The 16,767-nt window shown below is 38.8% G+C and overlaps 1 protein-coding gene across 7 annotated transcripts in view; it reads left to right on the top strand.

Moving 5' to 3' along the window:
• The window catches only part of LOC111839381 (ubiquitin carboxyl-terminal hydrolase 54-like), a 77,876-nt gene that overhangs the window by 30,237 nt on the left and 30,872 nt on the right, over window positions 1-16,767 (top strand). For all 7 annotated transcript variants that reach the window (XM_023803263.2, XM_072709775.1, XM_023803279.2 and 4 more), the window contains one exon: window positions 14,879-14,971. In XM_023803263.2, coding sequence (XP_023659031.2) covers window positions 14,879-14,971 — 93 coding nt within the window. The remainder of the gene's footprint in view (window positions 1-14,878; window positions 14,972-16,767) is intronic.

The raw sequence follows: 16,767 nt of genomic DNA on the forward strand, positions 1-16,767 counted from the left end.
GGATGAATAACTGTTGACCTCAACTGGGGATATAGTGCTGAAAAGAGTATTTTGAGGACCTCCTGAATCCCACTGGTACACTTTCCTTGGGGGAAGTCGAGCTGAAAGACTCAGAGGAGGACTTACCCATCTTCTGGGCTGAGGTCAGTGAAGTAGTCAAAAAACTCTTTGATGAGTATTGGATTTCATCCAATGGTGGATGAAATTTGCCCTGAGTTCTTGAATGCTCTTGGTTTTGTTGAGCTGTCATGGCTGACATACCTCTTCAATATTGCGAAGAGGTTGTGGTGGACAGTACCTTTGGATTGGAAGACTGGGGTGGTGGTCCCAGTCTTTATGAAAGGAGACCAGTGGCTGTGTTCTAGTTTCAGGGGGATCACATTCCTCAGCCTCTCTGGGAAGGTCTATGCCGGGCTACTGGAGATATGGGTCCACCCACTGGTTGAACTTTGTATCCAGGAGGATCAATGCAGATTCCATCCTGGTCACGGAATGCTGGACCATCTCTTCCCCCTCACAAGGATACGGGAGAGTTAATTGGAGTTTGCCCAACCATTTTACATATGTTTTGTGAACTTGGAAAAGGCATACGAGTGTGTCCCTGATGGGATTCTGTGGGGGGTGCTTCAGGAGTATGGGGTATATGGGGTCCATTGTTGCAGATTATCAGGTCCCTCTGTAAATGGAGCGAGAGTTTAGTTAGCATTGCCAGAAGTCAGACTCGTTCCCGGTGGGTGTTGAACTTTGCTTGGGCTGCCATATGTGACTGTTTATGGATAGAATTTCTAGGCATAGGCAAGGCCCCGGGGGCAGACCCCGGACACTCTGGAGAGATTACATTTCTCGGCTGACCTGGAAGGGCCTTGGTATATCCCTGGTGGAGCTGGAGGAGGAGGCTGATGAGAGAGAGGTTTTGGCATTCCTACTTGCCGCTGCAACCCAACCATGGATGAGTGGCAGATGATGGTCAGATGCATGGATGGATGGATGGATGTTATAATTAAAACCATGGTCTCAAAAATGGGCTTTATCCTTTCCAGTCTCTGTCTCGACTTCCCCAAAATCTTGATCTCCACTTGGACTCGACCCTTTAAGGTCTTGTTCTTGAATCGGACTCACTAAAATCTCTTAAACTCTGAACTTAAAGAAATGTCAGTTTCGTATAAATTAATTTTATTCTATGTATAGTTTGAGTATTTGTATGTGTTTTAGTCTGTGTTCATATTAATGATCTCTGTATGTATGTATATGAAACTTTTGTCTTTTTTCTTATTTACTGCCATCTTGGCCAGGACTTCCTGGAAGAAGAGATACTGTATCTCAATGGAACCTTCCTGGTAAAATAAAGGATAAATAAAAATAAAATAAAAATAGGCGGTCTCATTGCCATCAATAAGAGCAGGAGGGATTGTCTAGAAGATGGTGCTGTTTTGTACAATGAGGGAAGCCCGTGGAAAAACAGCCCTACAGGTGCACAATCTTGCAAGCAGGACAACTAAGGTTACATATTTTTCCTTGGCAAAATATTCCAAGTAAGAAGATTCAGTCAAAGCTTACAGGTATTCACTCCCTCTAACTGGGGGTTTGTCAGACTAAGACAGGTAGAACTGGGCCTTTCTTGGGTCCCCTGGGGATTTGGCCACCATGCTGGACACTACCTGCAGAGCTATGGCTATTATTATTAATATTAGTATTAGTCACATAGCATGTATCAAGAGTGATTTTGCAGTCTAATTGAGTTCAATAGTTTGATGCGATGGGAATTTTTGGACAAGTAGGACAACTGCTTCTTTTAAAGCTGAGCCACTTGTAGGACCTTTAGGCTAGAAGTTAACTATTGTGCTCCATTCCGCCTGATTAAGAAATAAGAATGAGTATGAATAGCATGCTTATGCTGTCCCAGATGTTGGTTGCCCTAAGTCTGTTTGCCCCTGTGGGTAGTTGTGTGTCGTGAGTGTGTGAGGTTGCCAATTTCTTGGGGTGACTGGAAGCCAGTTAGAGTGCAGCCGTATATCGCAGTATTCCACAGGTCTTGTTCACCTCATAACACTTGGCCTGACTCTTACAGGCATGTCCATGATCAGTGTAGATTGCACTTCATAAGCCTGATTGCCCAACCCCTGACAGATGGGAAACACGTATCTTAGATAGATACCATATGCCTCTGGGGTGCTGGTGCATTTGCTCTGCTTTTCTGAACCAGGACGACATGAAACAGATTGTGGCATCTTCCTTTGCAGTGGTGTGCCATTTATGTCAAGCAGACACAGCAAGTGCTAAAATGATTTGTGAGATACGTGCCAGGATCATGAAGACCAGACACTGAAGGAACACTAGCAAGCCCTTCCATGTTTGTGGTGCTTCTCGCAGATCCCTTCCCTTTCCTCTTAGGCCTGTTAGTATCTATTATCACCTTCTAGCAAATGTTTTCTTAGCATCTCTGTGCTTTTTTTAGGAAAGGTGTGGTCTTATTGGATTGAGAGGACCGCTCACCGTAAACCGTAAATATGCTTGACTGTAATGCTTGGTTCATAAACATGTTTTGTAATGTCAGGTTTGGGGTAGTACTTAAAAGTCACAATTATGATGTGGTATGAATGTTATATTACTGTGTGATATGGATGTTATTAAAAACAAGAATTTTACTAAAACTAACGATGCACTATGTACTTATAGTACACAAGGCAGGGTTTCCATAAACTGAAATCAAATGAGATACAAAAAAAAACTGCAACTAAACAAAAACTAATTGTAAAAATATATTCTAAAAATATTCAACTTTTTTTTTTATTATTATATTTCAGTTAGTTTCTGTTACCATTTTAAAATACTCTTTAGTTATAGTAAAGATTTGTTTGTCTTTGGTCCTCTTTGTGGAAATAACCAATGTCCTACAACTTTATATCTATCCCTATAATTAAATTTACAAAAATTACGTCAGTGATGTGATGCAAATTTTTTGTGTGCATATAGTTTACTTAAATTTAAAAGTATTAAAATTTGAAAATAAACATAAATTACTTGTACACATACTTTATTTGAGGACCTAGTCTAAAGTTCTGGTTTTAATGAATTTTCAGAGAATATTTGGGGGATGATGGCAAAAATGTCAATGTAGTGTAACCACAAAATTTTGTACTGAATAATTAAAGTTGCTCTAAATATGTGAAATTCTCAATAAAACATCCTTTCAACTAGTCTGGCATAATCTTACATTAGAACTATGTAACAGGAAATAAAAGTAACAGAACACCATTGTTCTAAAAATTCTAATTAATTTGGTAATTTGATGTTAGTCAGGTGTCATTAGTGGCAAGGTGGGGTAACCACCATTCAAAGAGCCATTTTGTTCATATTGTGCAAGAAATCCATGTGACAGGAAATATCACAGTGAAGGACCCCTGGTCACCATAACTGCCAAGGTTAGTGTCTCTTCTTAAAATAGCAGAAAATAGGTATGCCTATGTCAAATGCCATGACCCCAGGAAAACATTCACAATTCATTATAATCATAAAAATGAGTATGTACTTTAAAAATTATGTTTGAAACATTCATACCATGATGATGTGTTTGCATAGGTGTCCATGATAATACCTATAAAAAAATTGTTTAAGATGAAATGGTTACACCATTTGACTTATTAAAAGTCTTTCTGTTAGAGGCCAAGTTAGTGAAATATCAGTAGTTTGCTAATTAAATGTAATATAAACTACAGTAAAACCTCGGATTACGAGCATATTTTGTTCCGTAAACGATCTTGTATATCAAATTTTCCCATAAGAAATAATGGAAACTCAGATGATTCGTTCCACGACCCAAAAATATTCATATAAAAATGATTAATACAAAATATAAAGTTGGCTCACTGGAATCTTTTTCTTTTTGTTTAACCTTAACAAGGAACCTATCCCAGCTACTTTTGCATTTACATTTACATTTACATTTACAGCATTTGGCAGACGCCCTTAGCCAGAGCGACTTCCATAAGTGCTTTAAGACTCTACAATGAATTTTTCCCGATACTAGCTCAATAAAACCCAGGCTATGAATACCATCGATCTAATACTCTGTTGGGAAAGTGCATTTTTTTTTTTTTATAAAAAGGAAAAAACTGAGTATAATGCCAGAAGTGCTAATTCAGGTATTTCTGGAAAAGGTGTGTTTTAAGTCGTCTATTGAAGACATTCAGTGACTCAGCTGTTCGGACATCTAGGGGGAGTTCATTCCACCAACTTGGTGCCAGAACAGAGAAGAGCCGAGAGGTGTGTCTTCCTTGTGCCTTGAGGGGTGGAGGGACCAGTCGAGCAGTGCTGGAGGATCGGAGAGATCGTGGTGCAGTGCGGGGTGTGATGAGGTCTTTTAGGTAGGATGGAGCCAGATCATTTTTGGCTTTGTATGCGAGCATCAGTGTTTTGAATCTGATGCGGACAGCCACAGGAAGCCAGTGTAGGGAGCGCAGCAAAGGAGTGGTGTGGGAGAACTTGGGAAGGTTGAAAACAAGTCGAGCAGCTGCATTCTGAATCAGTTGGAGGGGACGAATGACGCTCAGTGGTAAACCCGCTAGGAGCGAGTTGCAGTAGTCAAGGCGGGACATGACGAGGGACTGAACGAGTATCTGGGTAGCCTGTGTGGAAAGAAATGGACGTATCCTTCTGATATTAAACAGGAGAAACCGACAAGAGCGGGAAACGTTGGCGATATGAGAGGAAAAGGACAGACGATTGTCCATGGTAACTCCAAGGTTGCGAGCAGTAACCGAAGGACGGATCAGGGAGTTGTCGAGGAAGATCGCAAGGTCCAGGAGGGCGGATGAGTCAGCGGGGATGTACAGCAGTTCCGTTTTACTAGGGTTGAGTTTCAGTTGGTGAGCGGTCATCCAAGATGAGCCTCCTTTTCGATTTCTTGGAAATGTGGACATTACATTGTCCTTAAACAGATTCATCGCTCGCACTGCTACAGCCTTATTCGGGAGATGTTTTTTTTTTTTTGACTATATGAGTGAGGGACGCCAACTGAGACCAAACATGGGAAACGATTACCCACAATCCCAGACCTCGCTTGTTTATCAAGATAAAATTAATTTAAAATTTTTGCTCATCTTGCAAAACACTCGCAAACCAAGTTACAATCTGAGGTTTTACTGTATATGGAACTATTTTCAAGTGTACAATGTTATATTTTTGGAAAAAGTGGCGATTTATCCACAACTTCATTATCTCTGTAAAAATAGGATAAAATCATTATGTTGCACAACCTTGGTATTTTAGAAATATTTATCTTCAGTCCATATGTGAATTCCATTCATTTACAAATTTAATATGTTATGTAATATTAATTTAATTATCAATTGTCATTGTTGACACACCACAGCACACAACAACAAAATGTGTCCTCTGCATTTTAACCAACATGTGACATACCAGGGGGGCAGCTAATTCAGCAGTGCTTGGGGGCAGTATCTTGCTCAGGGTGCTTCAATGGTGCCTTGCTGGTCAGGGATTCAAACCTGCAATCTTACAATTACATGTGTGCTTCCCTAACCATCAAGCCACCAATGCCCACAATCAAATTTGTGTAATATAGTACAATGTAATAATATAGCAGAATCAAGTGGCTGAACAGTGACTTGAACATGAACAGCAGTTTTAAAAGACCTAAAACCCCAAATAATTCAGTGACAGGAGAAATATAAATTAGAAAAGATTAAAATTTGCACCTGTTAATGCTATGTATTAAATTTATCAATTCAATTATTTAATTCATAATTAATACAATATAATAAAGCCTTTTTTCTCTTCTTAAATGCCACTTGGCTCGTCACAAAGCACGAATGAACACTGATCCTGCTACAATCCTGAAATCATGACTGAGGTCATGGTTCTCAACCAGAAAAGGGTGGATTGCCCATCCAGATTGGGAATTACTTACTGCCTCAAACAGAGGAATTTAAGTATCTCCGGGTTGTGTTCACAAGTGAGGTAATAAGGGAGTGGGAGATTGACAGGCGGATTGGTGCTACGTTGGGAGTTATGCAGGCGCTGTTCCATTCTGTCGTGGTAAAGTGAGAGTTGGGGTGGAAGGCGAAACTATTGATTTACCAGTTGATCTGCATTCCTACCCTCACCTGTAGTCGCTTCTCCATACATCTTTAAAATAAAATCTCATGAAAGCACAGAGAACACTAACTATAACTAAACTGGATGTCAAATAAAAATTGCAAATACAGTGGTACCTCAGAGCTCAAATTTAATCCGTTCAGAACTCCGGATCGAATCCTAAAAAGTTCAAGTTGTGATCAAATTTTCCCCATAAGAAATAATGGAAAACCAATTAATTGGTTCTCGGCCCCAAACAATTACACCTAAAAATGTTTTTTTTTTTTAGCCTTTAAACACAAAATTAACCGGATAAAACAAGAAGAGCATATACTGTACTAAACACATCTAAGCACATTTATCAAAACAGTAATTTGAAAAGTAAGAAAATAAATGTATCCAAACAATGTGTCCTGCCCCAATCGTCCGCTCCTTCTGTGTGCCACGCCCCCTCGTTAACCCTGTGTGTAATCCCCGTGTGATCAGCTGTCTCTGGTTGTTGTCATTAGTCCTCTGTATTTCGTCCGCGTTTCAGTTTGTTTCCGGTCATTGTATTGTCCGTCTGCATTTTGCCTGCCTTACCTGTAATTAAACCCCGTATTCCCCGATACCCTGACGTCTGCACCTTTGTTTCCATTCCGTCCCCGTTCGGCACAACAATATTATTATAATTAAACATATTAATGGTTTATTATTAATATTAAAATAATGAATAAGAAATCTTTATTTTTAAATGTATTGTATTATATAATAATAATTACTGTTACTGTCTATCATTGTCTAAATGTATTTTTACTGTCTAAATATATGTATTCAGCTAGTGTAAACATGCATGATGCTATCACAGCTAATGCGAGGCTGAGACTGAAGCTTTACCCTTTGTCTCTGCTGAGAGACGTGCCGCGTGACTCATTTTCCCGCGCGTACAAGTTATCTTAGGTTGGCGTTCACGGTTTGACTTCTGAGATTCAGATCGAGCTCTAGGTAATTTTTTTTTTTAACTGGTTGGTTCGACTTTTAAGAAATTCGAGTTCTAATGAATTCAAGAACTGAGGTACCACTGTAATATAAAAGCTAAATAAAAATGAAAACTAAAATTAAACTGATGCATGTAAAATGGACAGGTATGTAGGGTTACAAACATATTTTATTTTAGTTTGCAGCCATCTGGGAGTCTTTATAATCACGTAGTAAGGAATCCTCTAAATGGTGGTATTCCTGAACGTAGTCAACCGTTCTTCAAATTCACCAGCCATATTTTTCAATTTGATCATAGAGGGCAGAAAAGGTGTTTATATAATATATTTGGTAATATGTGCCCTTTCTGTGGCCCCCTTATACCATCTCTGTGGCTAGCCCCTGTGACAAAACTTGTTTCCACAGTCACATGCAGTGGCACATCCACATGAAGTAGGTGCCTTAAACCCTAAATCTGTGTTTCTGAGCAGCTTGTGGAAGTTACTCCCATCCCACCGTTGGACTTCCTTTGCCAACCTCTGGAGGATGGGCTCTTTGAGTGTTTTTCCCCCGAAGGTATCTTCCTTCTAGGGAGTTTTTCCTTGCCACCATTCACCTTTGGTTTGTTCACTGGGGGCTTTGGACAGGGATAATGTAAAGCGCTTTCAGACAATGTAGTGTTGTGAAAATGTGCTATATCAATAAAATTGACGTTCTCATAAGTCGTTCACGGTTCGACTTATGAGATTCAGATCGTGTTCCAGGTAATTTTTTTTAGAACTGGTTGGTTCAACTTTTAAGAAATTCGAGTTCTACTGAGATTGAGTACTGAGGTACCATTGTACTTGTATAACAGTAGGGATGTAACGATAAAGGTAATATCGTGATAAAAAAATACCTCGACACCATTGTCGGACTGTTACGATATCAACCACGATACCACATGGTTTTTTCGCTTGTATAAGCTCTGTCTCAAAAAATACATACTACATTAACGAATGCTTTGTGCTCTAATGGTCATGTGTAACCAACATTACAATAGGTCATTAAATCCATTACAAAACAACTATTACAAAAATAATTTATAAATTGGTCAAATAGAAACAAAAACACACTGACAGTATATTAACAAAATGATAATTTAAAAAGACGATTGTATGCAGATTGTGAGGTGATGTCACGAAGTAACATGGAGAGCGTGTTTTGAATGGTATATTACACGTACACTGTTTTCACGCATTATTTAGCTTGTTAGTATGTTTGGGCGTGGTCTATATTTCACACAGTGAAAACAGACCCAGCAGAAAAATGGCAGAAAACTTCTTCGGAATTGCATATTGCGTTTTGATTAAAAGATCCAGCTGCTGCAGTAATAATTAATATTTTATAAAGGAACTACTGACTCCTTATTTTTGTTTTATAATTACATGCACTGTTCAGTCATTCATTGCAAAGGACAATTACTGCTAAGTTCTGGCAAAGGCTTAAGGCCATAGCTGGATATTTCACTAATGAAGAATAGCAGAAGTACTTTATGTTAAGAGGAAGAACTAATTTAAACTAAAATAAACATGTTGATTATTAATTATTAAGAGTTTTGTTCTTTTCTAATATCGTGATAATTATCGTATCATGGGCCTTTTATCACGATATTATCGTACCGTGAGTTTTTGGTATCGATGCATCCCTACTATACAGTATTATTATAACAGAGTATCTGTGGGGCATTAAAAACTCATAAAATGTCTTAAAATAGAGTTTAATTAAGGTCATGAAAAGTCTTATAAAGTCTTAAATTTAAGCTTACTAAGGTCTTCATTTTTTTTTTTTTTTTAGGTCAGTAACATTCATAGTGGTTCCACTATTATATTGGTTCCACTACACTGCGGATTAGTTTTCTGAAAATATTAAATGGAAAATTCCAGAAATAATTCATAAGCTTCAGAGTAGCTAGGGTTGCAAAGGGGCGGAAAATTTCCGGTAAATTTCCGGAAAGTTTCCGGTAAATTTCCATGGTAAGTTAAGCTTGGGAATTTTGGAAATATTCCATATTGGAAACTTTCCATGGAAATAATGGGAATTATGGAAATTAATGGGAATTTAGGAGAACTAACTGGGAATATATTATTTCCAAGCATGAGCATTTCCAAGCTGAACAACAAAGTGTTATCTTTAATTCATTTTAATACAAAAAAATTTAACCCTAACCCTAGCAGAATCAGAACCACTTTATTTTTATGAGCAATTTCTATATATATGTTTAAATACATCCATCCATATATATATATATATATATATATATATGTGTATGTGTGTATATATATATATATATATATATATATATATATGTATGTATATATATATATATATATATATATATGCAAGATACTTTTCTCACGTGAGTCAGTCCGCGTCAGTCGTGCTCTTTAACCAATCAGATGTGACCTCGCCATTTCAACCAATCATAACCCGCCAGGAGCGCAGCCTAAACCCTGTTTACATGAAATAAGCCTGCTCCCGAGCAGGTTTAAGCTTGCGCACCTGTTGCTATGACAGCAAGTCCAGGATGAGCTTCGAAGAACCAAACAATCCAAGATCATGCCAAATCGTCAACAATCAAATCCAGCTAACTGAGTTAGCGACGTACGAAGAACGAGCCCCTGGAATGATCTTCAAAACAAAACAGCCAAATGAGGAAGCTAGCATCTTCTTTATGTTATACTAGCTATGGCTTATTTAGCATCTAACAGATGCTAGCATTTTATTTAGCATCTTATCAGATTGCTATCTACCAGATTAATACATTTTATGTGATATTCACAATTTAAACATTTAATGAATATATTTTCCCATAATATCATCAAAACTTACCTCACTTGTTAAGTCCACAGGCTCAAATGTGTGCCTTCAATACTCTTTGTCCTTCAGGCTCAAAAGTGTGGTCCATGTGTACATGTGATGGAGGCATGCACAGTGCCAGTAGGTGGTCTCAATAGCCATGCAGCAAGCATGTGCTCTGTACATGTGATTAAGGAATGGCATGGATATTCAAGTGTATTTGAATTGCATTTGTTTGTTTTTGTCAATATTATGCTAAAATATACTTTGCTCAACTATATTTAAGTTCCCTAAGAAGAGCCAACCTTCAATTTTGAAAATTCCCAGTTTATTCCCATAAATTCCCGTTTATTCCCATTAATTCCCGTTAATTCCCATGGAAAGTTTCCATCTTTGAAAATTCCGGGAATTTTGCAACCCTAACTGAGTAGCGTCATGATATCTCGAATGTCACACCTGGGATGTGAATCATTCCTTCGTCCAGCGTAACCATGTATGTATGGCAATGCTTGTGTATCATTTTTGTTTTATTTAAAAAAAAAAAAAAAACATTATTTATGAAGAGTAGTGAGTACAGTACAATAAGAAATTTTTAGAGACCACATTCACATAACTGATTACAAATATATTTTTATAAGTATTCTATTGTTAATCTCTTATTGTGCCTAATTTTTAAAATAAACTATCATATGTATGTATGTGGAGGACAAGACATATATAGGGTTTGGTACTACTTGTGGCTTCAGACATCCACCCGGGGGTCTTGGAATTGTATTTCAGTCTGATCTTGAAAAATATTTAGCTTAAGTTTAAATGTGACTGACTTTTGAGGGGTATACTACCAAGTCAGTTTTTAATCACAGACCTCTAATGCCTAGGCAGAGCCAATCATTTTTGTGTTTCCAGCGCTTTCGCTATGTGTACTATATCATGTTAATATTTATGAAAAGAGGCAACCTCTGCTGTGTATAGACAATGGTTCAGCATTTTGAGTTGATAGCAACTCTTTCACACCCCTTGGTTTTCCAGATCATTTTACGGGTACATTAAGAATAGAATGTTAGCATGTACACTTACCGTTCAGTAACTGTCGCTCATTTACAGGTACTTGTGATGAATGGACACAGTACAATTGTTAATAAAAATGTTTAGCAGGGTTATCAACTTTGGGTGGCTTGTGTGAGACTTTCGATTCGTGACATGTCTGTACATGCATTCACATGTATGTAGCAGTTTTATTACCTTGTAAATTATTTCTTTGCAAGCTACCCAAATGCTTTTGACATAATTTTAGGTTTATAAGGGAATAATATAGATTTGCTGTAAGATTTCTTGCGTGAGCATGTGACTCTGAAAGCCTGTGTATCATTCAAGGTGCGTGAAAGTTGACAATGCTGGTATAGAAATGCATAATCAGAAAATGAAGTGCTGAGCATTGTTCCCCATTGTCCTTTGCTTAAACCACACTTTGCTGGACATGTTTATCAGTTTCATAGTTATTAGTCCTTTAATTTTACCCTTTGCATTTTGAATGGTGTAATTATAAATGAGCATGGATGTTGTTCTAAAATATGTCAATACCTTTGTCATCTTCCTGGCCATATACCCATGCTGCATATGTGTGTGTGTGTGTGTGTGTGTGTGTGTGAGCGGGTTTACCTATCCTTATGGGGACACAATGTCCCCATAACATGATAAATATCCGTTTTTTTTCCCTTATGGGGACCGGTTTCCTGGTCGCCATAAGGGAAAACTCTATTTTATAAAAATCGGTGACTGCTATGAAAAAACTAAAAATGCAAAAACTCTTGTATTTTGTTAGGTTACTTATGGTTATGGTTAGGGTAGGGTAGGGGTTAAGGTTGTCATAGTTAGCGTTAGCATTTTTCCCATTGAAATGAATGAGCGGTCCCCATAACGATATGTTTACCCTACATGTGCGCGCGCACGTGTGTGTGTGTGAGAGAGAAGATGGATAAAGGAATATTGCACCTTCATAATGCATTCATAGAGCATTCATAAGCAGCATGTGTGTATACCTTAACAACTTAACATACCTTAACAGCTTTACTTTGCATTAATAACAAACACTATATTCATATAATTGCATAATATTTGTTATCTACAGTCCCCTCCAAAAGTATTGGAACAGCAAAGTCAATTCCTGTATTTCTGCTGTACACTTAAAACATTTGGGTATGACATCAAAAGATGAATATGAGACAAGAGATCAGTATTTCAGCTTTTATTTCCAGGTATTTACATCTAGATCTGTTAAACAACTAAGAAGATAACACCATTAGTTTGAACCCACCCATTTTTCAAGTGAGCAATAGTATTGGAACAGGTGACTGACAGGTGTGTTTCATTGCCCAGGTATGTCCTATTACATTGATTATTTAAACAATAAATAGTACTGAATGTCTACTCTCAGTTTCACCTTTGGGTTTTGCCTGTGCAGACTGCATTTATAGGTAAAAAGGTGTAACCGACATGAAGACCAGAGAGCTGTCTATGGGAGAAAAGCAAACAATTTTGAAACAAAGAGAAGCTGGAAAGTCAATCAGAGACATTGCATGAACATTAGCCATAGCCAGTACAACTGTTTAGAATGTCCTGAAGAAGAAAGAAACCACTGGTGTTGTAAGCAACAGACGTCGAACTGGTAGACCAAGGAAAACATCAGCAGTTGATGACAGAAACATTGTGAGAACTGTGAAGAAAATCCCTAAATCAACAGTCAGTGACATCACCAACAACCTCCAGAGGGCAGGAGTGAAGGTATCACAATCCACCATTCGCAGAAGACTTCAGGAACAAACGTACAGATTGAAATTTGCCAAAAAGTACAGAGACAAGTCTCAAAAGTTCTGGGACAAAGTTTTATGGACTGATGAGACAAAGATTAACCTTTACCAAAGTGATGGAAAGGCTAAAGTATGGAGAAAGAAAGGATCCGCTCATGATCCCAAACACACAAGCTCTTCTGTGAAGCACGTTAATGTTATGGCTTGGGCCTGCATGGCTTCTTCTAGGACGGGCTCATTGATCTTTATTGATGATGTAACACATGATGGTAGCAGCAAAATGAACTCAGAAGTCTACAGAAACATTTTATCTGTTAATTTAAAGAGAGATGCAACCAAACCGATCGGGAGATCTTTTATCATGCAGCAAGACAATGACCGAAAACACACTGCCAAAGCAACCAGGGAGTTCATCAGTGGAAAGAAGTGGAAGGTTTTAGACTGGCCAAGTCAATCTCCAGACTTAAACCCTATTGAGCATGCATTTTACCTGCTAAAGAGGAGACTGAAGGGAGAAACTCCCCAAAACAAACAACAATTGAAAGCGGCTGCTGTGAAAGCCTGGAAAAGCATCACAACAGAAGAATGCAAAAGTTTGGTCATGTCAATGGGTCGCAGGCTTGATGCTGTTATTGCAAGCAAAGGATTTGCAACTAAATATTAAGTATTATTCACTTTGATTAATCTTAAGTCTATCTGTTCCTATACTTTTGCTCAGTGACTTTTGCTGTGTGTTCCGTTACAAACAATGCTTGTCTCATATTCATCTTTTGATGTCATACCCAAATGTTTTAAGTGTACAGCAAAAATATAGGAATTGACTTTGCTGTTCCAATACTTTTGGAGGGGACTGTATGTATTTCAAAGCATTATGAAGGTGCAGTTAATGTAAGTTGTAATATTCAATGGGTTTTGAAGGGTGTGTGTTTGTAGTATAAACCTTAGTTTTTATAACCTTTGATACACTTAACGCTAGATTGATCTATCTATCTGTCTGTCTGTCTGTCTGTCTGTCTGTCTTTATCGTTTTTATGTTAAATATTCAAGAATCTGTTAAATCTGCCATTTGGTATGCTCATAATGGAGAATGGGACATTAAATGTCTTGCTAAGTCCGTTGGTCCTGTGTTTTGAGGAAAGTTTCTTGTTGGGACTTCTCATAATTGAGGCACCCATACACCATTGTGAAGTTTGATTTATTATTCACACATCAATTATTAGACCATTTTTAATACAAACTTGCATGAACAGTGGGTAAAATGACTTATGGGTATTGATTCTGGTAAGGCACATTTCCACTTACAGTTTGGTCTTAAATTTGGCTTGAAGTGGCATTGAAAAGATTTAAATCTTACATCTTAAAAGTCTTAAATTTCACATCAGAACTTCTGGAGACACCTTGTATAATGATGCAACAAACTGGTAGGCACCTGTCACGTGATGCCTACATGTTTTGGAGGCTACAACAGTACCACAACAAAAACAGACCAATGCAAAACAAAGATTTTTCACCCTGCTTAGCATCACAGCGCTGTCTGTATATCTCACTTCTTTGTCAATTATCTGTCACAGTGGGTCTCAATTTATTTACTAGATATTGAACTGAAAACTAAATTGAATTTATGTAAATGGTCAACTAATATTAGTACATACATTACAATTTGGTTGTTTTGTAAACAAAAAAAAAAGAAGCATCACCTATATAGTGGATTGTGATTCTAACCAAAACTACAGTGAGGTTTGGCCATATTGCCCAGCCTTACTTTGAATTATGAAGAGGGGTAAGAGCAGGCTGAGCCATGTGGCAGCAGCCCTTGGGGCACTGGGCACCTGGGTGGGGGAGAGGGTGCATGAAGCTGTTCTGGTGAATCAATAATAATAATTTCCATGGGAAATTCTCTTTCCACCTACCCCATCTTGGTCTCCATAACACACCAACACATATGGAGGTGCGAGCAAGCTTGGCAGCAAAGGGCAGCCGCCTGCAGCGGCACTCATGGGTCCATAGACATGTAGTAGTTCTGCCAAAACCGGGCTTGAACCAGCGACCTTCTGATCACAGGAACAGAGAGCCTGTTGAGCCACATGCTGCTCAGTCAGAAGAGCACTTGTGAGGTGCTATGAGTTGCTCTTGAGACCAAGAAGGAGCTAACAGTCGTCCCCCCCCCCCCCCCCCCGCAGGTCCTCTGGCATCTCGACATCTTTCGCAGGAGCTTCCGCCAGCTGAATACCCACAGGTGCATGGAGGACTCCTGCATCTTCTGTGCTCTTAAGGTACAGTATGGCTCTTTCTGAGGGTGAGGGGACACGAAAAGAAAGCCTGAACGAGAGGGTGCCAGTCATACTTGTAACAGTCATGAAAAACATCGGCCATTTTTAAAACAGGTGGGCCATAGGACTAAAGGACCAAAATATACATTTTATATTTTATCAGTCCAAAGACTGATTTACTGTATCAGTTTCACATTATTATTACATAAAGGCTGAACATCAAACTGTGAACTCTGTATTCTAATCCAAGTCAAAGTGTTTCAGGTCCCCACTTTCATGTTTTATTGTCAACAAACTATCTAGGATCTAAGATGCAAACAGTTTCTGTGAGCAGTTTTAACCTGATTTTATGCAGAGAAGCATCTTTCACATGCTGCAGTATGAACTGGTGCTGATAGACCCTTCGCTGCTAAACTTAAGAGATTAGGAAATTACCTTCCACAGTACTTGTTGATCAGGAACCACAATTCACACATCCTTTCTCTGGCATAGCCCGCCTGTACAACCATCTTTTTCACAGTGGCCCATTCCTTTTTTGTTAGCTTAGGGTTCATCATGGCTTCTCTTGGGATTTGAGGCTGCTGTGGTGTTCTAGCTCACTGTTTCTGCTCCCTATACCTTTTTATCAGTGTCTCAGTCTTGTCATTCCACTAGTCTTCCAGTTCTGTCTGACTACAGAATGAAATATATCTCACTGACAAAGCAACAAAGGCACAGATGAGGTTGCTTTCTGAGAAGATTTCATCTACCTTGTTCAGGATTCCATCAAAAATTCTTTTCTTAATGGAATCAGTATTGAGCTTGCCCTGGACTACATGATGGGACTTTGTTCCCTTCAGTTGTCAGACCTTTTTTATGTAGTTTGTCCACATGCTCAGGTGCTTGAGACTTCCACAATTTGTTCTTGTTGGCCATGTTGCATACGCAAGAAACCAATATATGTATCTGCTTCCAATGTGAACAACCAATGAAATTTACCAATATGCATCAGCTGACACAGACACTTTATAACATGCTCCAGGAATCATGTTAAGTGCCACCATGAGACGCAGTGTATTGCACATAGCCCTTCTGTTTTAGGTGGACACCGCCTTGGAATCCCTCGGCACATCGGTCGTTTCTCGAATGTAAGGAATCCTCTTTTACAGTTTCGTTTCAGGAAAAACAGTGGTTTATTGGACAGTTAAAATAATATAATGTAATACACTGTAGACATACACCGAGCCTTGTAAGGCAGCTCAAATACAGAGAAAAGGAACAGTTCTTTACCCTTCTTTATATATCAAAACACCCTCTCCAACAAGGTAGCTGTTGTGATTGAATGTGCATATAATGGGTGACCTCCTGTAGTGTGACAGTCTTGGGACAGGGATGAGACAGGACAGGATGGAGACTTTTCGCGAGAGCAAATGGTGACACAGTCTGGCCACTGTAAATTAAATTACATCCTTATCACCCTAGTGGTGCCAACTGCAACCCCCATTCTCACCCTGACTTCCCCATGATCATAAATTGCTAACACTGTCTGTATTTAAATGATCAACCAAGAATATTGCGGCATCTTTACTACTTTCCGTACACAAAATTGATGGCTGGCTCATGGTGGCTTCTTAGGGTTACCAGTACTGGTTGGTGCCAAATTCACCAGCTGGTTGATCTCGACCACAACCGCAGCTGCTGGTCCTCACCATGTCCTCCTTACCTTGATGAGTCTCTCCATTGACCTCATGGATCTAGTGACGAGGCCACCGCATAAACGCAACCACGCTGCATTCCCTGTGAGGATATGCTGCAAATGT

The sequence above is a fragment of the Paramormyrops kingsleyae genome, chromosome 3, assembly GCF_048594095.1.
Source record: "Paramormyrops kingsleyae isolate MSU_618 chromosome 3, PKINGS_0.4, whole genome shotgun sequence".
Lineage (NCBI taxonomy): Eukaryota > Metazoa > Chordata > Actinopteri > Osteoglossiformes > Mormyridae > Paramormyrops > Paramormyrops kingsleyae.